General features: G+C 40.4%; 1 protein-coding gene across 1 annotated transcript in view; it reads left to right on the forward strand.

Annotated features, from left to right (window-relative positions):
• The window catches only part of Dchs2 (dachsous cadherin-related 2), a 216,262-nt gene that overhangs the window by 117,649 nt on the left and 72,213 nt on the right, over nt 1-26,400 (forward strand). The window contains 3 exon segments of the mRNA XM_028857068.2: nt 20,065-20,301; nt 21,645-22,655; nt 25,033-25,220. Coding sequence (XP_028712901.1) covers nt 20,065-20,301; nt 21,645-22,655; nt 25,033-25,220 — 1,436 coding nt within the window.

Consider the following 26,400-nt stretch of genomic DNA (forward strand, 5'->3'; position numbering starts at 1 on the left):
CCTTTCACCCAGCTCCACTACATCGTCACCCTTCCTGCCTTCAAGGTGTGCTGTCTCTGGCTTGTGACATGAGTTGTTTACCTCATGGTCTTTACAAGGCAAAACTTTCCTTGCTCAAAATAGTTCACTGACGTGGCCCCTTAACATTTCAAAGATCAGAGGAACACACTTTGGTAGGAAATTAGTCTGCTTATCTCTGCTTTTTTAAAATTCATCTTAACCGAGAACCTTAACTGCCTGTTGTACTCAGGCCCACGGGGCAGTAACGTTGCCAAAAATATATAAGTCAGCCATAATCGGGAGATAGGATCTAAAAGCATTTAGTGAATTGTTTTTAAAAGACGGCACACTCATCATCCCAGCTCCCCCGGAAGAGCTTGAAGAATGAGCTGTTATTCATTCTGTCCACAGAAGAGATTTCTGTCCCTGTGGGCCATAGTCAGCCCTGTGCCTCCCTTCCTGGCACCCTCTACACAGCAAATGCCATTACTAATCACAGAAAGTGCTTTATGTGGGTTGTTATCTAGGGACAGATCAGAGGGAATTTTTTTCTAAGCAAAGACCAAATTTGTAATGGAAGCAGCCTTGGGTTACTGTTGTTGGCAGGTTTGATGGTTGTGCGTTTGGGTGGAAGACATTTCTCAGGCAAACAACATTTGGAATTTTGTTGCACTTAATCACAAATTGTGAGTGGTCCAGGAGGGCTGGTAACGTTTTGTTTTAACCTTTAGAAAATGCAAGAGTGTCAGTGCTAGCTGTGTGTGGGACAAAGTCATCCAGGGAATAGTAAGTCTCCAACCTGCACCACTGTGTTCCAGAAGTTCCTATAGTGAGACTGAGAAGTTCCTGTGTGCATTTGGAGTACCAGGAGGTTTTCCATGTCTATCGTGAAATGCTGACATCAAGCTAGTAGCTCTTGTTGCCTTAGATACTTCATCTTTTGTAGTCAGCACAATTAAGATCTGCTTTAAAGCAACTGAGTCTTCACATTATTATTAATTATAGTTACTATCTTGTACCATAGATACTCAGAAATTTCATCCTGCCAGAGTGAAACAAAATACCCGTTAATTAGGTCCTTCTGTTTCCCTCACCCTTAGCCCCTGGCAACTCCCATTCTGTTCTCAGCTGCTGTGAAGTTGACATTTTCTTTTGACAGTGAGATCAGGGAGTGTTTGTCTTTTTATTCATGGCTTTTTTTTTCACTTAGCATTATGGATATCCACGGATATCCGAGAGGCTAACTAGTCTGTGTGTACCCACATGACAGTTTCCTCACCCATGCACTGGTGAGCCTTTGGTCCATTGCATATCCTGGTGACTACGAATACTGTCACAACATAAAGAAGAGGGCAGGTGTCTCTTTGGCATACTGATTTTATTTTCATTGGACACATACCCAGAATTGCTGCTTCTGGCTTGATGGACTCTCCATATTTTTTTTTCTGTAACAGCCACATCACATGCCCTATCAACAGATATTCTCAAAGAAGAAAAGGTGTAGTATTAAAACATGGTTCTCCTGTGGTAGAGTCACTGTGTTTTAGTAACTTTTCTCTCCCTGTAAAGCCTTCTCTCTAAAGCCAGTAGCAATAAACAGTCCTGAGACACCATCTCTGTCAGTGAATACTTGTGAAATAAGTGAATAAATGACACCAGAAATAACTGGAACGTGATTTGAATTTTTACTGCACCCTCCTAAGGAATTGCATGGGAATTCCACTGATAATAAGGAACAAAACTAGGTTTAAAATCCTCTGTGATAGAGCATGGCCAGGGACTCTGTACATTCCTCTCAATTCTTTTTAGAACTCACCACCTCTCTCAACTCTCTCAGCCTGTGTGAAGATTTGGTTTTTCTCTCCTCCCTCTGTCTCTGGCTTTATTCATTTCTTTTCCAGGTGGAGACCAGCCTGTTTACAATGGGACTTTTCAGTCCAATCACTGTACCCTTGATTATAATTATACCCTTGGGGCCTGAATTCTTACATAGGAGGGCAGAGGTGAGGTTGTCATACAGTGTGAAAATGTTGAGACCCAATGAGTCCACTTACAAGATTACTGCTTCCCAAAATACTTACCCATCTCTGAAGGACACCCACTCTCTTGCATTCAGTCTCATCCACCCTTCCTTTGGGTGATTTTTTTTTTTTGTACTATGCATGCTGTTTGAAAGCTTGCGTAATTTGTGTTGGAGGCCCATGTTTTGCTAAAAAAGAAGAGCTCACTCACTGATCTGTTTGTGCCACAACCAAGGCCCATGCCTTGAGACCAGAGTGCAGACTTACTGTGCCCTTCTGGGAAGAGAAATATTTTGAAGGAAACTGGAAATGGACGTGACAGAGTCGTGGTTGTCTTCTCTTGTGGGTTTATGTTCATGTTCTGTTTCTGGTTTGCTGTGTTTGCTGCTCATTCAGAGAACATTTTTGTAGACTGCGTCCAGGCACGAGGAGAGAGGTACTGACTGGAGCCTTCATTACTCTCGTTCTCAGTCCACTGGCTCGCTTTGATGTGGGCAAGAAGCAGACCACTCTGTTTTGAGTTTTAAGAGGAAGAAACACAAGAAGCAGATTTATTAATAGCTCTCCTCTCATGTATTTTTATTCTATTTATAACTTATACATAGATATTTTAATTCTGCTTAAATCTGTTTTTACTGTGTGTGTGTGTGTGTGTGTGTGTGTGTGTGTGTGTGTGTTGTGTACATGGCCATATGTGGAGGTCAGAAAACAAGTGGCAAAACACAATTCTCGCCTTTCACACTGTGGGTTCCAGGGGTACAACTCAGGTTTTCATATTTGGCTGCAAACACCATAACCGATTAAGTCATCTTGCTGACCGAAGGTAAAGTCTTAGCAAGCATCCAATTTGTGATGATCCCTTAGCCTCTGTCTCTTTAGCGTACTTTTCCTATCTGAAATGAGCCACCACAGCAAGCAGCTTCCATTTTTTAAATACTCTTCATAGTAGCATAAAACAGCCACCCATTATCTCTAATTATGTCTTATTTACTTAATTATTTTTCACTGAAGAGCAATTTAATTGTCAATTCAGTATCTATAACCTTATCTGGGGCTTTATGTGCAAAGGGGCTCCTGGGGGGCTTGCTGACTGCCAGTTCAGTGAGAGACACTGTCTCAAAAATAAGGTGGAGAGCAACCGAGGAAAACATCTGATGCAGAGCTCCAAGACACACACACACACACACACACACACACACATACACACACACACAACCAAGACAGGAAATGGAAGCCAGATCATCTGTGCAGCACATTCACAATGTTGAATGTACCAGACACTGGTTGAGGTGTGTGGGGCACATCCGTAAACAACACAGGGAGACATTCCTCTTAGTGCTACCTAGCAGAGTAGGTTTATGCCGCCCAACCTAAGTTTGGTTGTAGTATACACAAAGTTTTGCACTGCAGAAAAATAAATAATGAAATGGGTGGCTGACTGCCAGCCCAGGGCAGCTGTGCCCCAGTGTTACTGCAATATGTCATTTGTATGAATCGTGAGGACTCTAGTGCAGATGATAAGTAATGTAGCAAGGCTGTTTGTCTTTGTTTCCAAAGTAGATTCTTTCCTAATGTTAGCTCTATGCTCAGATTTCTTACCACGCCATGATTCTCATAATTCTTCATGATTGCCACTCTCCTGTGCTTACCATTTGATGTTTTGCTGTGTAGTTAATAAATTAATACCATACCTCGTTTTATAAGGGATGTGAGCCTGCCTCTGCCAAATACATGATTTTTCTTGTACATGCAAGACAGAATCTGAAATTAATCACGAGCACCTAATGAGTAAATGTTACTTTCAAAGGAAACAAAAGCGTGTTAGAGAAATTCCTCATGAGTGCTTTCGGTACGAGAGCAGAGACTCACAAAAATGGAAAGATATTCATAAATCAATTGCCTCACTGAACAAAGGCAGGAATTAAAGCAGACGGGATCTGGTGATGTGCCCAAAGGTGGAAACAGGCAATATATGTGTCTTAATTAGGGTTTCAGCTGCTCTGAAGAGACACCATGACCACAGAAACTTTTATAAAGGAAAATATTTAATTTAGGTGGCTTACAATTTCAGAGGTTTAATTTCTTCTCCTCATGGCGGGAAACATGGCAGCATGAAGGCAGACAATGGTGTTGGAGAAGGGGTTGTGAGTTCTACATCCTAACCAACTGGCAACAGGAACTGAACTGTGGCACTGGGCGTAACTTGAGCACAGGAGATCTCAAAGTCCACCCCCAAAGTGACACACTTTCTCCAACAAGGCCACATCTCCTAATAGTGCTACTCCCTTTGGGGGCTGTTTTCTTTCAAACCACTATAATATGGAAAGCATGGTTAAGATCATGTCTTACATAATATATTAAGCATCTTTTTCATATACTGCCTTTTTGAAATTTCAACAACTTTAGTAGATGAAGATATTTTTATGTCCATGTGCAACTTAGGAATTCAGATTCCCTGTGAATCTGACTTACTCACACGGACATAGAAATAAATTCAACCCTTGGTTTTCTTATTGAACTTCCGTTCCTGTGTTGTTCTTTCAATCATTGGGACTGCTTTTAAGCTAAAGGAAAAAAAAGTAAGATAAATACAGTTTCTCTTGTACAAGTAAATATGGGTAAGAATGACCTCTCATTGTGACTTCCTATACAAGCCTGTTTGAAGCACCAAATTAACTACTGATTTTTAAACTTGCCTTTTTTTATTTAAATAGTTTAGTGGAATATTGCAGTGAATGTATTTTTCTTAAGAAGTTCCTCGGTTTTCATTATGAGGTAAAATATCCATTCTAGTCCTTATTGCTGCTACAACTAATCCTCCAAATAGTTGGAAAGTTTCCATATCACAAAACAAATATAGACGAGACTTTGTAGGTATCGATGATTAATAGGGAATTGGTATTCATATCCTACAGTCTGGGTTACTACTGTTTTGGACTATTTATTTTAGGTTCCACATTAGAAGATAAATTCTAGCTTTTTTTTCTTATTTCTATTCTTTCTCACAAGCCTATATATTACAACTTAAGTAGTGACTCACAGATTATTTTATAATGAGGATTTCTACCGTGATTAAGAATATCTCATTTTTTTCCAAAATATTTGATTCTGAAAGTTAATATCACTTAACTAATGATTGCAAGTATTTAAAGTTATCTAGCAGATTTAGTTGAAAGATGATCTTCATCTTACATTTTCACTACTCTATAAATCTAAAGCCCATTTCATCCTAATAAATGGGATTTTTTTTTAAAAAAAAAAGTTACATAATGAAGAATACAGACCAATGACAATGCAGCTAAGGACTTGGATAGGCCCTAATTCCATTTCTAGTGGGTGTGATAAAATATCCTAGCACCAGGCAACTTTAGGCAGAATAAGTTTATTTGGCTTACAGTTCCAGATCATAGAACATTATTGAGAAGTCAGAACTCAAGTAGACAGTCACATCGCATCCATAGCCAAGAGCAAAATGCAAAACCCACACATTCCTGCTTACTTGTTTGCTTGTTCTCAGCTAACTTCATTGTGTATTGTTCAGGATCCCCTGAGGAGGGAATAGTGATGCCCACAAGGGTCTGGCTCTTCCCATATCAACTAAAAATCAACACAGTGCCACACAGGCCAAACTAAGGCACTCTTCAAAGATGGTTATAGGTTGTGCCAAGTTGAGAATGAAAACAGATCATCACAGTATGTAAATCCAAATAATTATTAAAACATGATAACCAGTATCTGTAAATTTATCAGTATCTGTTTTTTAAGGTTGAAGTTGGTTCTCACAACAATAGCGAATAATGATTTGCAAGGGTCATAAAAAATGGGAACCAAGTAATCACTTTAAAGTATTAAGATGTAGTGTTACAGATTTCAAGCTGATAAATGTATATGCTAAAAAGGCTATTAATTTATGATTTTGCTATTTTGTATGCAAAGCATGCACAATTATATTTTATGTGTGGCACATATATTAAATAGAGATGCTTTCTGGCCCTTCAACTTTTAGTAGAGTTAATCTTATTGAAGAACGTTGGCCTCAGGGGATGGAGACAGTTTGTTGGCAAAGTGCTTGCTGCCCAAGCTTGAGGACCCAAATTGGATCTTCAGCACCCATGCAAAAACTGGGCATGGTGGTGTGCACCTGTAGTCCCAGCACTGGGGAAGTGGAGACAGGAGGACTCCTGGGACTTAATGGCCAGCCAGTTTAGCCAGATGAGCTCCAGGTTCAAAAAACACTCAAAAATCTCAAAAAGCAAGATGGAGAAGCAAGTTTTGAAGATACCCATCACTGAGCTCAAGGCTTCATGCATGCCCACAAAAACATGCCCACTATCTCTCTCTCTCTCTCTCTCTCTCTCTCTCTCTCTCTCTCTCTCTCTCTCTCTCTCTCTCTCTCTCTCTCCCTCCCTCCCTCCCTCCCTCCCTCCCTCTCTCTCTCTCTCTCTCTCTCTCTCTCTCTCTCTCTCTCACACACACACACACACACACACACACATACACACACACACACACACACGTGTGCTGGACTCAAATTACACTTTCTCTTTGTCAACTATGCTCCAGTAAAGCTGAACAAAAAGAAGGTTGAATTCAAACATTTTGACTTTCCTAGATTTCTAGGTCTTTTGGGGGCTCAAGTTTTTAAAGAAAGTGCACATTTGAAATGCTTGGTGTATAGAGTCCCAGCTTCTTCAATTCTCTCCTCTTTCAAGTGATGAATGTTCATTCAACAAACTTTCCTAGACCCAGGTGTGCATGCCTGATGGTTGTTCCCTTCTTGCTGCTTTTCCTGGACTCCTCAGTTAATTCCCCTTTGGGTCAGCACATTATAAAACAACAAAAAGCTTTCTGTGAGCCAAAGGATTCCTGGGAGTTAGTGGCCAGTTTAGCCAGATGAGCTCCAGGTTCAACAAACACTATCTCAAAAAGCAAGATAGAGAAGAAGCAAGTTTTGTAGACACCCGTCACTGAGCTCAAGCCTCCATGCATGCCCACAAACATTCCATTTTTTGCTTTTTATTCTCTCATTTCTTTTTTGGGAGGGTGAATATTGGGGTTGAACCCAGGGCCTTTCATGTACTAAACATGTGCCCTGCCATTGAGTTGCATTCTTAAACACTCTGCCTCATTAAGAGAACCATGCATGTTTTCCACAAGAAAGAATAGCTCAGGAAAAATCTCCATGTGTGAATACAATCACAATAGTAAGAACTCTGCAAAATGCAGAATAACCATGCAAAGTGTTATGGGTCAAATGGAACATGGGCTGTGGAACTTTATGGAACAGCTCCAATTGGTGTGGCAAGTTGTAGAAAACCTAATGATTTCAGAGAATCAGATCTGGGAGTGGACAATTTTAGGTAGGTATTTATAACAAGAAACCAAAATGTAAGTTTGACCTGCAAAATGAACAACAAAACCTGCATTCCACAGGAACTGTAAATGTTATGTGGGTTATACGAAGGACACCCATCTTGTCAAAGGTATAGAAGGTTGGCAGACTGGAGGGAAAAGATGGACAGCTCTGAGGAGCTGCTCTTGGGTTATGGGTTGCTCTGGCGTGAGGCACCTGCATCTTATTGACTATTTGGAGAACATACTACATGTTCCCTGAGTTAACAACAAGGTTCACAGAAGACTCGTGTCTGGCAGTCATCTGAGAAATCTGAAGGGAAAAAAAGGACTGGCAGCAGAATAAAGGAGTCATTTCTGAAGTGGAGACAAACCACGTTCCAGGAGCTTGTAGGAATGAACAGAGCTTGATGTTTCCCTTGGATTCAGTAGATTCAGAGAGAGAAACATGGTGTTGTTTTCAGGTTCTGTCTTTTGAGGACCACAGGGCCTACCTCCAGTTCTTCAGAAAAAAAGAAACAGCAACAAACATTCTGAGTGAAGATGCCACTAAGGTAGCTTCAGATTAGAAATTACAAAGCAGCTCCAAGTAGCCAAGCATCTTCCTCCTATAGTTGGTATCTTGAAAGACCTTCCCAGGCCCATCGGATGATAGCTGGGTCTACAGCCTGTGTGCTACTGGGAGATGTAAGAACTTGTAGGAGACAAGGCTTATGGGGAGATGAAGGGATCTTGGTGGGTGCCTTTGAAAGTGATCTTGGGACTGCATCCCCTTTGCTTCCTCTGTCATGTGCTGTGATCACAGTGGGCTGTCAATCTCCACAGGTCCCAAAACAACAGGGACAAGGGGCCACAAAGTATATGGAGCTTTCCAACATTCTGTTGCCCACACTCCCCTTGTCAGATAGGATCATCCCCTGCTATCATCAATACAGGGAGCTCACAGGAGACAGAACATGACTTAGGAGAGGGAATCACGAGTTGAGCTACCTTCCATGTGACCTTGTATTGAGCCAAAACTATGATCCCAAGCAAACCCTTTTAGGTTGATTCCCTTGGGTATTTGTTATAGCAATGGGAAGTTGACAGACACAGTCGCCAGAAAAGAAAACAAGTTTTAAATGACTGTGCAGTCTAAGAAGTCTTCATGCTAGGTCATGATGACAGCGTCTGTGAGGGAAGAGCTTCTGCCCATCCTCTTCCTCCTCTCCCCTTGCTTCAACCATGGATGATTCAGAAACTCCTGTGAGTGAGGTGAAGGGGAAGACAAGAGCTAATCAAAGACAAAGAGAAGGAGCCAACGACTTGACATGGAGCATGCTTCCTACCTAAAGCTTAGGGTAAGGCTAGAGTTCTGATGTCCTTTATGTATTAAGTTAAGACAGTGGCCTTGAGTAGCAGAAGGGAGTTTATTAGTAACTGATTGATAGTGACTATTGAAGTCACTATTGGAAGTTACTGAATTTTCACTTTGGAACAGAGGAAGAACAGCCAACTGCCACAAATAAATTTAAATAGGAGGTGGAAAAGGTCAATCTATGATTACAACTTCTGAGTTGTTTTGTCTCCTTCTGTTCTACCCAATTAATGACAGGGGGAGATGATTCCATCTGACAAGGACAGTGTGGACAAGGGAATGCTGGATGCTCCGCTGAGTGGGCATTTATGAAAGAATGTAGTGACACAGTGACATTGCTAGAATTAAGGTATGAGGTGAAGGTTTGGATCAGTTATGTGATGTGACAAAACTGATCTGTGTGGATGACTCTGGGAGTAGTGTGCTGGGTGGATTATGGGAGTAGAAAATCTACATATTATAATAATCCAGGTATAATGAGGATTGTCCATAAGAAAAAGGCAGTAAAACAGAGCAGAAATAACTAATTGGATAGCATTTTAGTGGTATTGTTTCTTTTGCGTGTGTTTGTGAACATGTGTGATTTTTTTGTCTTAGCTAGAACATTTGTCTGTTTCCTTAAGTCATTTCCTGTTTAAATATATCACTGTTTCTCAGATTCATTCATGCTAATGTATTTTCTCTTTTTTTTTCTTTTTAAACTCTGAGCTTGGATCTTTATCTGAGAGAATTCTTTGAACCCTCACAATGATGATGTGTTCCTCTGGAAAGTACTTGTGTCTTGCTTTTGCTGAAATGCCTTGAGGAAATATCTGTCTTCATTCATATTCCCTCTCTGTTTCCCTGTCTATCTGTCTGTCTGTCTGTGTGTCACCTTCCCCCCCCTCACACACACACACACTCCATGGAACCCCAGGAATCCTGTGTCTGGCCTATGCTGCATCACTGAGGTCATCCCCAGTGCTATGTCTGTACCACTTAAACTTTTTCTTGGCTTCAATTTTTCCACATTATCTGTATTGTTAATCCAGACTGCAGATTAATACAAGAGCTGTTTCATATTCAGGAATTCTCAAAGAAATGTTTACCAGCTCTAGCACTGAGTTTCAAACCAGACGGTTTCCTTTGCAGTCTACTGGATATGAAGCGATTTATGTCTAGTTCATCTTTCAACTGAAACTTGGTGGAATCATTTTATCAGACAAACCCTGGGCAGACTCTCAATCCCCAGCCTGTTCCTACAGAAGCCTGTGGTCTGATTTCCTGCAGTCTGATCACCATGAGGTCGTTAAAGGGAAAGTTCACTCACGATCACTAGGGTTTGGCAGATTATCCGAGTCAAGGCTCAATTCTGTATGTTGATTAATGTGTTCTGACAGGACTTAATTTTTAATTTTTTTATTGTTGACTTATTCTTTCAGAGAATGTGTATTCACATTTCACAAAGCAATTGCTTTTGGGAAGGGAGTCCAAGGACCAATGCAGAAACAGAAGTTCCCCGCTAAGGTTCCTTTCTGTAGCTTTTACTGTCCTGTGGTTGTCTTATTTCATGTGAGTGATAGTTAACATCATGAGACATGACAAGGCCATGGCCGAGAGGCTCTGCATCTGCAGACATGAGCATGTGTGGTGAAGGTGGTGGGGAGGTCTGCCTTCAGAAGCCTGGCTCTTTAACAGATTCCAGATCCTATGCTGCATGTGATTGGAGGGATAGTGATCCACTTCTCCTATAATGTCACACTTAGCCAATTGACGATGAAGGAAGCTGATGTCAGCTTTACTGGTTTAGAATAGACTCCATATTTAGTCTGGTCAGTAGAGATGACTTGGGGTATGTGATGACTGTGGATAAGACTAGAAAGCCATGAAAGCCTATATAAAAAAAAACAAGGAGTTAATTACAACAGATGACAGTAATATCCCTTTTATTTCTGCACATAAATAGGGTCCATTACAATGTGTGTGGGAGTTACAATATTCTATATTCAGGTAAATTGGAGCACCTAGTCAGTACTGTGATTAAATCCTATAGCATACATAACTCATAGAAATAGCAAATGTCTAAAAACAGCTTATGCCACCATGAAGGTGGAATTTTCCATCTCAGTTATCTTGAGTTTTCTAGTTTCAAGGTAAACACATTGATGGCTTGTAGTTTGCATCTGCATTCCATTTCTCTAATTCACCAACTATGACATAAAGATAGACATTTCCCCATGATTTTAGCAACTCTTCCCCATTGGACCCACCCACACCCTCCTTGTGGCCCACCCACTGACAAACTAAATTGTTTATTGCCATTTCCAGAACAGAAGAGTCTTCAAGAGCACCCTTTAGGGAATCCTTCCCTTCCTCATCCACTTTCTTTTCTATTGCCCACCCTTCTTCCAACTCCCACTGATACACTTGGGTCATGCTGAACAGGGTGCACCCCTCACCCATGTTCCCAGTTTTCATGTTAACATGTCCTTACTAGAATCCTGAAGTCTTGGCCAGAGGTACCACTTTTCCTGAAATCTGTCTATCCCTACAGCTTTTCAAGCATTTTACCTGAGGTTTGGAGTTTTCTGTTAATTATTTCTTCCTCCTCCTCATTCTCTTCTTTCTCAGCTAATTAATTAATTAATTGTTCAATTAAGATTTTTAAATCTTGACTTTTTTCTTGAAGAAGGAAAAATGCTAATTTTTATTGTATAGTTTTAATTTTGTGAAATGTTCAACTGTTGATCAATAAACAATAGTTATTTACATAACCAATAAATGATTAACTTTCTAATTGATCCAACAGATTTCAGAAAAACTGACTGATTAATTAACCTTTTCTAACCCATCCATGCTGTGTTTCCCAATAAAATATGGCATGTTTTGATTTCACCAAACTCCAGTCTCTCTAAAGGAATCAAGAATCATTTTACACAAATCCAGGCTATGGTAGGCATCAAATGAGGTGAGAATGTGTTCAAATGTACAGAAGTTTGCTTTGTGATGATTCCTTTTAAGAGTGAGTGAAGAGATTCTAAAGATTTGTGATTGCTGCCTTGTAGAAAAGTTAAATTTGGAGGGGAAATAGAACGATTTAGAAAACTGGCCTCAATGCTTTAAGATGTTCCAATTTGAGATAAAAATGATTATTGACCTTTTGTAAGCCTCATATTTTTAATGAACACTGATCTTATTTTTGGTGAAAACAGAAGGCTAAAATAAGATTATAAGAATTTCATGCCATTTTCTACTCAAATTTAGCATTGTAAATTTACTTCCCAATATATAAATGTATGTGTTCATACACTGTTGGGAGATACTAATATTTATTTATTTATGCATTTTTTTGGAGACAGACTCCCACTGTATTATAGGCTGGCTTCACATTCATGATGCCACTGCTGAGTACATGTATGAATCACCACGCCCCAACAAGACTGACCATATAGATAGGCAGTATTACTTTGAAGTCAAAATTGCAGCATCATTTTTTTTCTTACGAAAGTTCTGGAATTACTTAATACATATATGGAAAAGACTGGCTACACAGTTTAAAACTAGACTTCTTCAAAGGATTAAAAATAACTGATTTAGAGGAGACCATCAGAAAGTGAGTCAAAGTCACTATATACCAAGGTATTAACTCTGTTTTGTGTGTTTGGGGAACACATCTGCTCAGGACTTAAATCCTCCACAAAAGGGAGGTGATTAGATGTGCAACTTCACATTGAGGTTGAAAAAAAAAACCAGTAGAATTTTCAAGTTTTCTTTCTCCTTTTTAAAACTACATAGGTAACTTCTTTGTGAAAGAATGTTTTCAAATACTTTTACTAAAAAAATACCTATCTCATCTATTTATCATATCTCTGTGTATGTTTGTGTGGGTCTTTGTGTGTGTGCATGTGTGTGAGTGGATCTGTGTGTCTGCGTGTGCACATGGGTGCAGGTGTTCTCTAGACAGCAGAAGAGGAAGCCGGGTCCTCTGAGGCTGGAGTTGCAGGTGGTTGTGAGCTGCTGCCCAGTGTGGGTGCAAGTGAAGCAGACTCAGGTCCTCTGGATAGCAGGAAACCTTCTTGACTGCTGAGTCATCTCTCCAGCTTGTCAATTGATTTCTAATGTCTCTTCTGCTAGATGTTGCATATATAAAGTAAGTTGTAGGATCTGAGCAAATCTTTGTTAAGGTAAATTATGTCAAAGCAATTCAGGATAAACTATTTCTGGGCTGTGAAGTATTTGTTTAAAAAGTTCCTAAAACTTTGCCATGGCTTGAATGTCCATATGAAAGACAAGGAGTTAATGTAACAGATGACAGTAATAATCCTTTCATTTCTGCACATGTATAGGGTCCTTTACCGCGTATGTGGGAGTTTTGATATTCTACACTGAGGTAAATTGGAAGCTTCTGTCTGAGGTAGCTCAGCTTCATGTCTGCTTTATGTATAGTTGCTCTCTGAACTCCATAAATTTCAGCAGGTAGATGCCATTAGGACTCTGTGGCTTCCACGGGGACTCGGATGCTCAGAGAGTGTGGTGACCCGTCGTCTCCTGTGAGATGGTTAGGTGGAGCAGACATCAGTTCATCCCATCACAGTGGAGAACTTCAGATAGGCAGAGTCCATAATCAGGGCTAGAGCGAAGACAGTCAAGAAGACAATAAAGGGGGAAAGAATGTTTTGTTTGTCACCGTTCCACGCAGATAGACTGAATCAGTTATGAGTTTAATTTTTTTTTCTAGAGCATCAAAATAAACCAGCCTTCTGTCTTATTATTCTAACAGCATCTGTCAGTTATCTCGTTGTTTATTTTTTGGAAGGTAATTATAGCAGCACTGAAATGAGTGTGTGAGTCAGCATCTGGTTACAACTGCCACGCGCGCAAACACACACACACACACACACAAGTCTCTCTATGAAGACTATAATTTTCTCTAGCCACTGAACCCTAAATAGACATGAAAGCACAACAATAATAAAAGCATGGCTTTATTATGTATATTTATTTTTATTTTTAAGTCTTTCAAAAATAGTTTTTCCCCATTGTCAGAATCTTCCTAGGAAGAAGGAGGCAAATTATATGCTTTAAAGATATAAGAATATGGAGCTCTAGTCTATTAATAATAATGAGTACCATTAAATACAATCGGTAGAGGGTTATTAGTTCTATACCAGGCTCACCAGACCAAACCCACACAGAATCACACATGATGACTTCCTGAATGACGTCAAGATAAAGTTCAAAACTGACCCATAAATCAGACATGTGTAGCCAGTGTCACAGAGGATTACCTTTTGCTTTAATTTTTATAAGAAAATTAGCTTTGAAATGACCCAGCACTGTTCTTCTTCCACACTTTTCTGTCTATAAAGTCAACCTCCTCTGTTTGACTCATTGAGAATATTTCAACCATGAGGTGTGTCCTGATGCTAGAATCACAAAAATCGGCCAAAGTCTTTAAACTAAATTTGTGGTCATTTTGTTTGTTGACAATATTGATTGACCATTTTCTACATGTCACTGACTCTTCTCCATATTCTGCCCATATTGACCATTTTAACCATTTTCCCTGAATGTATTGTATGATGTACTCAATTAGAAGTTAATACACAGAAGGGAAGGGGCCTCTATGCAAGATCACCCAAGTCATCCCTGAAAGCCAAGGCTCTATGGCTTAAAAAACCATACTCCACCAGGTGCTTACTATCCGAGTTGGTTTCCTAGGGCTGCTGTAACAAAATACCATGGACCAAGTGACCTTAAATAACAGCATAGTACCGACTCAGTTCTGGAGGCCAGAATTCTGAAACTAAGGTGTCTACGGGCTTGATGCCTGTGGGGTCTGAGAACTAAGTGTTCTCTCTCTCAGACAGCTTCCAATAGGTGCTAGCAATCCTTGGCTCCTGGCAGCACACCTCCAACCTTGCCTTCATCTCTATGTGGCCTTCTTTACATTTGATTCTTCTTGGTTCATTTCTCCTCCTCCTCTTCCTCCTTCTCCTCTTCCTCCTTCCCCTCTTCCAACCCCCCTCCTCTTTCCTTCTCCTCTCCCTACATCCTCCTCCTCCTTCTTGTTTTTCAAGACAGAGTTTCTCTGTGTTACAGTCCTGAATTCCTAAAACTTACTTTGTAGACCAGGCTGGCCTTCAACTGACGGAGATATGCCTGCATCTGCCTCCAAAGCGCTGGGATTAAAGTTATGCATCACCACTGCCCAGCTCATTTCTTCTTAGAAGCACTATAATGATTGGATTTAGAAACCATCATAAATCTAGGGTGGTTTCATGCATGAGATCCTTCAGTTTCATGCACAGACCTATCTGAAGACTTCAGAGGTTGTAAATAAATATGTGTTTTGGAAGCAGACCTTTCCACTTACTCTGATGCCTTTACAGTGATCTAGTTTTCAGATAATACAGTATTCTTCATTCTATTGTTGCCAAAATTGTGACTTTTTCATGGGATTTCCTCAGGAGACACAATCAACTACACAGGTCTGGGTATTCTAGGGGTTTTGTTCTGGATTTAAGAAATATTTTTCTTTAGATTGAATATTTTAATCACAGGTTAGGACTGGAGGTGAGGATAGGTTGGAAGCAGTTGATATGTGCAATTCGTTCTCTGGAGTTTTCAGAATATGTCATGTGATTGAGTGAGAGAGAAGAGCTGGAGCCTCTGATCTAAAGGTAGGGTATTTGGGCCTCCCAAATGGGAGCTGTCAGCCCATACTTGTGTCAACTGCTCATGTCAGTATCTAGGTTTTTAACATTAGGGAAGATTTGTTAAATATTTTTAAAATATTAAATTAAATTAAATATACAGTGGACACAGTGGAAACCCATAAACAATATAGGTAATAGAACTATCCACAAGATTAAGCCAAGTATAAAATACACATCTGTCTAAGACAAGGTTATATAAAACTGCCATTTTATTAGAGGAAGTGGGATATGCTGGTAAAAGAAGAGCCCTTATGACCTCCTTCAAAATGCTTCTTTATGATTGGTAGGCAAGTTGTGAGGACAGATGAGTCCTTGTTTAGCTTCTTGAGTCAATTTCTTATGTACTCTTTTTCACAGAATTTCATAGAATATTGATGTTACTCTGATTGTCTCACTTTTCCCTTTCTGAAGAAGAGGTTTTAATTAATCAATCATCATAAATAATCCTATTTCTTGTGCTACATGGAATTATTCAGCTAACCCTATAGTCCTTAAGATGGAGGGAAGGGAACTAGTGTTGCAGCATGGAGTCAGTTTATGTCAGGCCAATGCTAAACCATCTGTTTGCATATGCTGTTTAATTGAGCCTCACAGCATATCTGCACACTAAATGGTGTCATTCTACAGTTTGTTTATAGGCCATAATCAGATTCAGAAGGTTTGCAAAATTGTTCAAGGTCAACTATGAGTTGACAGAACCACGATTTGAAGGCAGCTATATCTGAGGCTGAGATATGGTCTTTTATTGTTCCATAAACTCGAAAGAATTTTTTTTTTTTTTTACTTTGCTTCTACGAATCAGCTCCCCATGTGGAAAATGTCTAAGATGCCAGGTCTACGTGGAGTCTGGTTCTGTTCAGAGTTAATCAAAATCATCCACCATCCATGAGTAGATCTAGTACTGAGAACATAAAATTAGCATATAGAATCAGAAATCTAACATTCTTAGCATTTGAAGGCAAGGATAAAAAAGCATCACAAACTTCATTCAGTTGTTTGTGGAGTGCTGAATGCAAGAGAAAATTGGATATTTTAAAACTCAGAGAATGAACTCATGCTCTGGGTATATCACAGTAGTTAAACTGGTCATGCAACTTTCACAGAAATGTCTTTTAAAAGCCATCTTAAGCAAGTTCATAAGACTTGGATTCGTACGAATCTCAAGTCAGACAATTTCATCAAGAATCAAGGTATTCTGAGTGTTTAGTCTTGTGGCACAAATTGCAATTTGCTATGTTTAAATATCCCATATCAAGTAGAAGGGAAAGGTTTTTAAATGCACATGATGATTTGATATGAGGAAGTTCTTTTCAATGGGTACCTATGTGACAATTATTTTCCTACAGTCATTTCAACACCAAAGTCTCTCTTGGCCAGTACTGGTCTGTATGGTCTTAAAAGGAGGCAATTCAGTAAGTAAATGACTTTTCAGGGTCCTTGGACTGTCATCTAAATGAAGGGTTACATTGGATTCTGTTTGGTGGCCTCTTGCAGTAAGCTATAAATGAGAAGAATTCAGATACGTTGTCTTAAAAATCATTGTATCTATAGATTAAATTATTCCATGTGTTTCTAATGTAAAATTGGATTTCTGAGTTGAACAATATTGTTATGGGGTAGTTTTCCTCCATGATTTATTGATTTTAAATGTAACCAAGTAAGGGTTGCAGGAAACCTTTCATCAACATCAGAATCTGGGATGAACATCTCAGTGGACTAGGAATTTTCAAGCCACTTGTTCTGTTCTGTTACCTGTTGTTGTGTCTGTACTATGAACTCATACTTTTCAAAAGAGTTTAAACATTTTAGACATCACCCCTGTGTTATTGGTTTTCTGTTTGTGATCAAGTAGTGAAACTTTGACCCACAACAGGATGGCATTAGAAGGCGGGTTCTTCAAGGTTAATTATATTTAGCTGATGTCTTGATTGATAGAGCCCCCATGATAGGATCAGCACCTATTATGGTCAACCTTAATTGTCAGTTTGGCAAGAATGAGAATCACTTGGGAAATGGGCCTCTGGAGGATTATCTTGTTGAGGTTAGTTGAGGTAGAAAGACCTGTTGACAGTTCCACAGTTTGGGATTCTGCACTGCATGAAAGGATAAAGTGAGGTGGGGCAATATCCATTGTTTCTTCTGTCTGGTTGCATGCAATGCGACCAACTGCTTCACACACCTTCTGTCCTTCCTTCTCTGCTGTGATGGAAAGTACCTTGAATTGTGTATTTTATTACACAATAGAAAAGCAATTAAGACAAGGTCCTCAGCAAAGAAAGAGACCAAAGCCCAGTTTCTCTGCCATGCAAGGGTGTAGTAAGAAGATAACTAACTGCAAACTTTCCAAGAAAGCACTTACAAAATGGGGATCTCTGTGTTGCCTTGATGCTTACTTTTACAACCTCAGATCTGTGGGGAGTAAATTTCTATTGTTCAGGCCTTATTTTTGTTGAAGCAGTTCATACTGACTAATGCATCTTCTTGTTTTTGTAACCTTTTGACTAGTCTCAATTTAAAGGAAGAAGGATTATTTTGTTCATGCTTTGAGACCACATCCATCAGAGTGGGAAAGGAATGATGGCAGATGCCTCAGCCTGGGGCAGCAGGTGCTCAAGGCTGCATGTTCATATCTCCATGGAACAGATAGCAGAGAAGGAATGGTAACTGATAAGGAGTTATAAACCTTAAGGTCAGCCTTGTCAGGGCCACTTTTCCCAGTTAGGCTCCAATTCCCAAACAGTGCCAGACTAGAATAATGAAGCAATTTATATTCTATTATTTTAAAAAACTATCTGCGGGATGAGTTTTGAGGGCTTTGGCAGACTAGCAAATAAAGATGAAGATATTCTACACCTTGAACTGGTATAATCTTATGTATCACTTAGACCTCAGTAAACCTGGGGGTAAAAGAAAATAGAGCTATTGTATTATTACATTAACTTTCTGAGAGACTTAGGATCAAGGAATTAAAATTGTTGAAAAACTGGGCACTTGTTTGTTTGTTTATTCATTTTGAGACAGTATTTCATGTGTCCCAGGCTGGTCTCTAACTCCCTTAGGTAGCTCTTCTAGTTTCATTTCTCTGACAGTGATAAAATACCCTGACAAAAAGCAACATATATGAGAGAGTTTATTTGGCCTACAGTTATGGTTATAGGTTATAGGTTATAGAGTTATGGGGAAGTCAGGGCAGGGACTTGAGGCAGTTAGTCATATCACATCCCATAACAGATAGAGAATAAATGTAGGTTTGCCAAGTGCTCAGCCAACTTCCTCTGCTCTTACACATTTCAGGGTCCCAAGCCTGGGAACGGTGCTGCCCACTTGCAGGCTGGTCCTTCCCGCATCAATCAAGACAATTCCCCAAAGACATGGCCACAGTTCAACCTGATCTAGCTAATCCCTCATGGAGGCCCTATTCCATGGTGATTTAAGGTTGTATAAAGGCGACAAAACTAGCCATCACAGTCGCTGAGAATGACTTTGAACTTCTGATTTTTAGGATTCTGACACCTGGGCAGGTTGTGATCACCCTAGACATGTGTTAGCTCCACATTTAGAACACATGAGACTTCTACCCTGTTTATCCATCATCTGGAGTTGGTGATACAAGAGTAAGACTAAAAAGAGGGAGCAACGTAAATTCTTCTGATGGGGTGTGTAGATGAATTTCTAAGCGGTCTTATTAAATAAAAAAACATGGAGCCAAATAAAGAGGTGAAAGTCTTAGAGATCAGGGAAATAGTGAGAGCCACCAACCAACCTTCCCTTACCAGCTCTACACTTCCAAAATGCCATGACTTCCTGTCTACCCAGGCTTTTATTGTCTTGCTGTTCTGTCCTCTCATTGGCTCTTAGCCCAGCTACCTCATTTCCTTGTCACTGCCTGTCTGTACAGACCTCCAGGTCTCTATGGTTGGTACTGGGATTAAAGGCATGTGTCATCACGCTTGGCTCTGTTTCCTAGTATGGCCTTGAACACAAAGAGACCCTGCCTGCCAAGTGATTGGATTCAAGGCATGTGCTACCACAGCCTGACTTTTGTGTTTACTTAAAACGAATTGCTATTTCCTCTGATCTCCAGGCAAACTTTATTTATTAACATACAAATAAAATATCACCACATTTCAGCACACATAAAATATCACCACAGGGGTGAGATGCCCCCAAAATGTCTAATGGTTGAACACTGGAAAATTATTGCTCGGAAGAATTTGGACATCATTTAAAAGCATGCTCAAGTTCCTTTGTTGTAAAATAGATGTGTCAATTGAAATTATTCAGTCAGACAGCCAATAGTATGTGAAAAGATTTATTACAAGAAATTGACTCATGCAGTTATGGGGGCTGGCAGCTTCTGTTTGGGCTGTGTCAGCTCTTACGTTCTGTCCAGGCCTTCAACTAATTCCTGAGGAAAAAAACGGTTGTATTCTGTCTTTGGTTTTGAATGTTAATCTCCCCTCCAAACACTGTTTGACACATACTCAGAATACTATATGATGAAATGGGAAAACCCAAGACCTAGTCAAGTGGACACATAAAATTAAATACGACATAGTAGACTTTATGGACCAGACACTTCCATCGGTATTCATTGCATATTGCCTATTCATTGATTTTTCGTTCATGTACCCAGGTATTATCTACTTAACATCAACTCTCAGCCATTTGGAAGCTACCACACTTTTTCTGATGGTCTGTGCTCGAGACGGTGGGGGGCTCACAGCTGCCTCTAATGCTGATGTCACCATCCATGTTCTGCAAACCACACTGGCTCCTGCGGAGTTTGAAAGGCCCAAGTACACCTTCTCAGTTCATGAAGACGTGCCAGAAGACACTCTTGTTGGGACGGTGAAGGCAAGAGAGCCCTTGAGTAAGTGCTGAATTCTTAATGCTTCCCCAACGTTCATTGCTGTCAAATTTCCTATTTGATCAGGTCATGCAACCTTAAGTAGCTCTTTCCTTCAGTCCACACAGAATGAATGGGAGCACACAGCTCTTGGACGGCTTACTGAGCTTTCACTGTTCCTGCCTACCTTACAATTTTTGATAAAGTCTAGGCATTTTTTTTAAAAGAATGCTTAATATAGTACAGAATAATTATGATGAACAAAGTGTATGTACTTGAACATTTTTAATAAAATACACCTTACTATATTTACTTTATAACTACAACCCACACACTTACTTTATAAAGCTTTCCAGCTAAACTATCTGTAACTGCCTTTTACTACACAATGAGTTACATCGTGTTTCAGCTGAAATGTATTTTATTTAAGCATTCCCTTTTTTGCTACCAATTTGGCTGATTTAGATTTTGTGCTGATGCAAAGAGCAATTGAGCAAATATTCGTGCCTGGCTTTCTTGCCATGTGTAGTGGAAGCTCTTCAGGACAAAGTCCAGGAAGAAACTCCTCTCTAAGAGTTGGTCCTTCCTGTTCCTTCCCCTCTCTCTCTCTTTCCACCTCTGTGGAGGATATTTGCTGTCCATAAGGTGGATATCATGGAAAAATACCAACATAAATTTACCTTGGCTTCTTCAAAAAGGTGTTGACATTGTTTTGTTAATGTGGTTCTCTTTCATCTATTGCAAGAAAGCTAAAGAAAGCAACGGCTTGTTCCTTGTGCACCAGGGGCTCCCTTCGATCACTTAGAAAGTCTTAAGCCACGTGTCTCACCAGCACTTGTGGATGGGTGGAGGCTTCATTGTGGTGGTATTCTAATTGTACTGAAATGTGATTTTGATTGTATGTTAATAAATAAAGTTACCCGGGGGTCAAAGCTATTAGAGCCATAGCAAGAGTGTGGCGGTGGTGGCACACGCCTTTAATCCCATAGATCTCTGTGTGTTCAGGGATACAGCCAGCATTGGAGACATACGCCTTTAAGACCTGGGGGGCTGTACATACAGACAGTGACGAGGCAGTCACGTGTTTGGGTTTACAACCAATGAGAAGGCAGAACAAAATACTATAAAAAGACGGACAGGCAGGATATAGCTCTCTTTCGGGAAGCTGGGACACCACAGGAGGAAGGGTGAGATTTTAGCTCTGAGCTCTGACCTCTCGGCTTTCTCCTTTACATTGGTTCTGTGTTTCTTATTTAATAAGACTGTTGGTTACATCAACACTTCATTGTGTTCTTCATGGTGGGCACACATTGTTTCTTTACTTTAGCATACGCTGCACACACTGTTGGCATTCTCTCTGCTTTCAGATTCCTCAGAACCTATCTCTTACCGCATTTCCTCTGGAGACCTGGGTGGAAAGTTCTCCATTCACAGGTGGCTGGGCAGTATCCGAACCCTGAGGCCTCTGGACCACGAAGCGCAGCCCATGGTTGTCCTCACCGTCCAAGCCCAGCTCGGCAGCTCCCCAGCCTGCAGCAGCACAGAAGTGAACATAACCGTGATGGACGTCAACGACAACCGTCCTGAGTTTCCCACGGCCTCGGATGAGATTAGGATCTCCCAGACCACTCCACCGGGCACAGCCTTGTATCTTGCACGTGCAGAGGACAGAGACAGCGGGCTGAATGGACTGGTCCGGTACAGCATCGCCAGCCCTCAGCCGAGCATGTTCAGCATGGACCGAGGCCGCGGGGTGCTGTACCTCAGGGAAAGTCTGGGAGGCCGGGGGGACTTCCGGCTGACCCTGGTGGCCGAGGACCAAGGCACTCCTCCCCAGGCATCTCGGTTGGTGCTCACAGTAGTTGTTGAAAGCCAAGAACAAAGCCCAGCCATGGCTTTTGAAAATTTGGTCTATCAAGTAGAAGTTAGCGAGTTTCTCCCACTGATGACTCAAATCTTGCAGGTACAGGCCTACCCACTGCATCCGTGGCATCCAGCCTCAAAGACAACATACTCCCTGGATGTCAGTGTGGACTCTACAGTGTTTGGAATCCACCCTCACACAGGGTGGATTTATCTGCAGCGACAACTAGACTATGAATCTACACAGACGTACAGGTTTAAAGTGTTGGCGAAATTCCCAGAGGACAGATCACTGCAGAATGTGAGCACTTTGGTAATCGTTCATGTCTTGGATGAGAACGACCATTCCCCAGTCTTCTTGCAGGACAAAGTGTTTTTGAAAGTTGAAGAGAGCCCTATCCCCCTAGGGGTAATAGGCAAAATGACAGCCATTGATGCCGACTCTGGGAAGAATGGGCAGCTGTCATATTTCCTTTTGACAGATGGAAAATTCTTCAAGATGAATCCTAACACAGGTAACTCTTTGCAGCTTCTATCCATATATTTAAAAATCAGAATAAAAAAACCTCAAATCTTCAGATATAGCTTTAGTACGAAGACATTTTAAAATTGGGTTTTGGGAAACAGTATTTTATCACAGTTCTGTGATTTTGAAATGAAGTTAACATTGAGAAGACTCTCCCCTAGCCTGATTCGGTCTTTTTTTTTCCACCCCATCATATACTCCAGTACCAGCCCAGGCTGCACAGCGTTTCGGTTAAAGATGGGTTGCACATAAGTTCCATGACATTGCAACGGGGTTGAAAAACTCCCACGAACCCCCCCCCCCCCCCCCCCGTCTTTACTATCTCTGTTTAGTTAGTTTAGAAGCATGGCTACTTCCTCCATGTTACAGTTGCCCTCAGTATTCAGTACAGCGACCCACTGCTCAAGTTCACAGCCCAAGAGCAAGGGTGTGTCCAGAGGTGTGTTGTGAAGGCTGTGCCAGCTAGGTTTGTGAGAGTGCATTATGTTTGCAGAGTGATGACGCTGCTTGGTGAGATGTTCTCAGAATGTAGCCTGACCACTAAGCAATTTGTGATGGTTTGTGATTCTATACCGAGCTAGAGGCATGGTCAGAACTGTACTGCGTAAGTCCTGGGTGAAGGATTGTTTGGGGTGGCCCTCTTGGGAGGCCTCACCTCTGTCTGATGCATACTTTCTGCAGTGTATTCCTGAAACCTGCCTCTTTGTGCTCCCTGCCTTCCTATAAAGCCAGTCACCTCGTGTTTGGAAAACCCTGGTGTTCTCTGCTTATGGAAAGGGGGAAATGGTTGGCCATCTACCATTCCTTTTCCTTTCAAGACGTACCAAAGATGTCAAAAAAAAAATTTCTTTGTGTGTGTGTGAAGCATAAATGCCATCAAGGTCAAACTAAAAAGTAATTTATTATGATTTCAAAACTACTAGAAACATTTATGTCCCTATGCTCACTTTGGTAAGGAAGAAGAGAGAAAGGAATCCTCAAATGTGATGTGCTGAATCTTTGATACCTTAAATTAAGGACTAAATAGAAGACATGACTATATTTGGAATTTTATGCTTCAGTCCCTCAAACACAATGTGTCTAAACTGCACACAGGGAACTGGAAACACAGTAGTAACTGAAGTGAGAAATGGCCAGAGATGAGAAGTTACCCACTTGAGCAATTTTCATGAAATAATACTCCATTTGCTAATCTGGATTTGGGGCTTTCAGAGGTACAGATAGGAACTTTAAAAATGATGTGTGTATGATTTATTAAATCCCAGTTACAAAAACACTATTTAAATAAAGTTTATGTAGAAAATGCTACAATAAACAGTGTATTTAAGCTCACTGATTAAGCAACTCACACAGACCTGGACTTTCCTCTTCGTCGTAGCTTTTTTTCCCCTGTGCAATGTCATTTTATTTGGATTAAAAGTGAGAAAGCTTAGCAAGAAGAATGTTTGGTGGTAGCTGCTTTATGTTTACTTTCTCACAGATAATTTTTTTTTCAAAAATGGCAAGGAAGCCAGTCTAAGGCTGGACAGGAAGAAAAGCAACACATTCTTAAGGAGTGAGTGGCCTGTAAAGGCCCTTGGCAATGAAGAGAGGCAGTTAGGAGTTTATTCTTAGTCTTCATGACTGAAACATGAGGGAATTTACCAAAGATAACAATAAGCAAGAATTATAAATTAAGTTTTGAAAAGCATTGATAGCTATTTGGTAAGTCATTGTATTTTACTATGCACATATTTGGTGAGTTAAAAAAAATGACATGTATAAATGACAGGTCACTGCCTGGGGAATATGTTTTTCAAAGTTATTATAAAGTGATGATAACAATGGCCATAACCTACAGTTTACAAAGTACCATAAAATATTCAATTGTGTTTGTTTCAGAGGGCAGCCCTAAGAAGTTAGCTGTGAGAGATTGTCAAGTGGGGACCTGGGAACCAAATTCAGAACTGAGGATGCCATAGCCTACATGCTTTCCTTGTTCTATGTAGCAGCATAAGAGCAAATAAACAGACATTGCAAATCTCTCAAATCATTTGTTTCTATGAATTATGAATACAAAGAATGATAAAGAATTTTTCAAGTGGTATTTTCTGGAGCAACCTCAGGGATTGTTTTGATGCAGTCTCATTATTTATCAGAGATTGGCCTTGAACCCATGATCTAATGGCCTCTGCTCCTCTGACTGATGAGCTGGCAGCAACTCTTTCAGCATTCACCCTGAGTAGAATTGCTTTGTATGTGAGTGGTCTTGAGGGTCAAAGCTTTTAATTTAGCTTTTCTTTCAATGGATGATTTTGGACGTGGGTTGTCACCACCATGCCAGTATTCTAGCGCTCAGTGCCTGTCTTGCTCTGCTGTGTTCCCAGGTGAGCTGATCAATTGGCTGGCACTGGACCGTGAGCACCAGGGTCATCATCACATGACTGTCCTAGTGACAGACCATGGCTCCCCACCACGGAATGCCACCATGGTGGTTTATGTCACAATTACTGACATCAACGACAACAGGCCGTTCTTCCCACAATGTCTCCCTGGAAATGAATTTCACATCAAGGTTTGTGAAGTAGCTTTCCGGTGAGCTTGTAATGCATTTATCAGTCATTCGTCTTGAGCACCATCTTGTGGTCAAAGTTGTGAATTTGTCGTCAGGAGTGGTATGGCATTGCGTATATTTGAACAACGTACATTCACATATATGCTGAAATAAAGAAACTGGCTGCGTGTACTCTTCAGAACTGCCCCTCCAGTTTTATTAAAAGAAATATAGTTCTGTCCATTGCATGTAGACATGATGTCACCCTGGTGTCAGTCACACTCACTCATGGGTGGCTTTCCACTGCTTTGCGTGCATCTGTGAGCAGAGCTCTTCATGTGCAGCTGATGTGCCTTACACTGATGTCACCAGGGCAGTCATTTGGGTCAGTGTTTAGTTTTGACATGAGTGAGTATCCATCATGTCAGTGTCCATCCAAAGACAGTAAAAGGTGGGTTTTGTAAGCACATACCCAACTTGTAATCATGTAGCTATGACCTGTCTTTTCATTTCCATACTTTGTATGTTTATTATTTCTATAATACATGTGCACTATTTCATATACTTCATAAGAGAATATATATTAAATATGGATCCTAAGTATAAAAAGCTTAGCAACTACTGATCTGCAAACAATTGAATTGGATATTTAAACTCTGATCAAATATGTGTAGTGAGCAACTCAAAAGGGTGTTGAGGACGTTAGGGAATTTAAAGTGATCTTCCAAAGCCAGAGCCCAAGAAAAATCCTGGCAAAGGGAACATTATTAGAGTGATTCTTATTACATCATTAAAATGCCTTGTGTTTTATTGGATATTTGAGTTCCACCCATGAATTTCATTATCACTCCAGGAAAATTCCTACTCACGGTGAGATGTGTTTTTTGAACTAATGGTGGATATTTATGTCAAGCATATTTTGGACTGTAGCAAGCAGCCTAAACAATAACCCAAGAGACTATTGAGAGAACACTAAATTCTTTAAGAATTTAAAAAAAATAGAAAACTATTTAATTTGACTTTGTTGTAATTAATTTATTTGCATCTTTGGCTCAAATGCTCCAGACAACTTCTTCAAACTGAGTAAAAATGTAAACAGATAAGGTGGACTCTTTTCATGGACTTCTACCCATGTACCTTTTTGGTGGCAGATATTTGAGTGAGTGTAAATTTTAGAATTGTTAGTAGGTGCTTGATATAC

The sequence above is a fragment of the Peromyscus leucopus genome, chromosome 6 (genome assembly GCF_004664715.2).
Source record: "Peromyscus leucopus breed LL Stock chromosome 6, UCI_PerLeu_2.1, whole genome shotgun sequence".
Taxonomy (NCBI): domain Eukaryota; kingdom Metazoa; phylum Chordata; class Mammalia; order Rodentia; family Cricetidae; genus Peromyscus; species Peromyscus leucopus.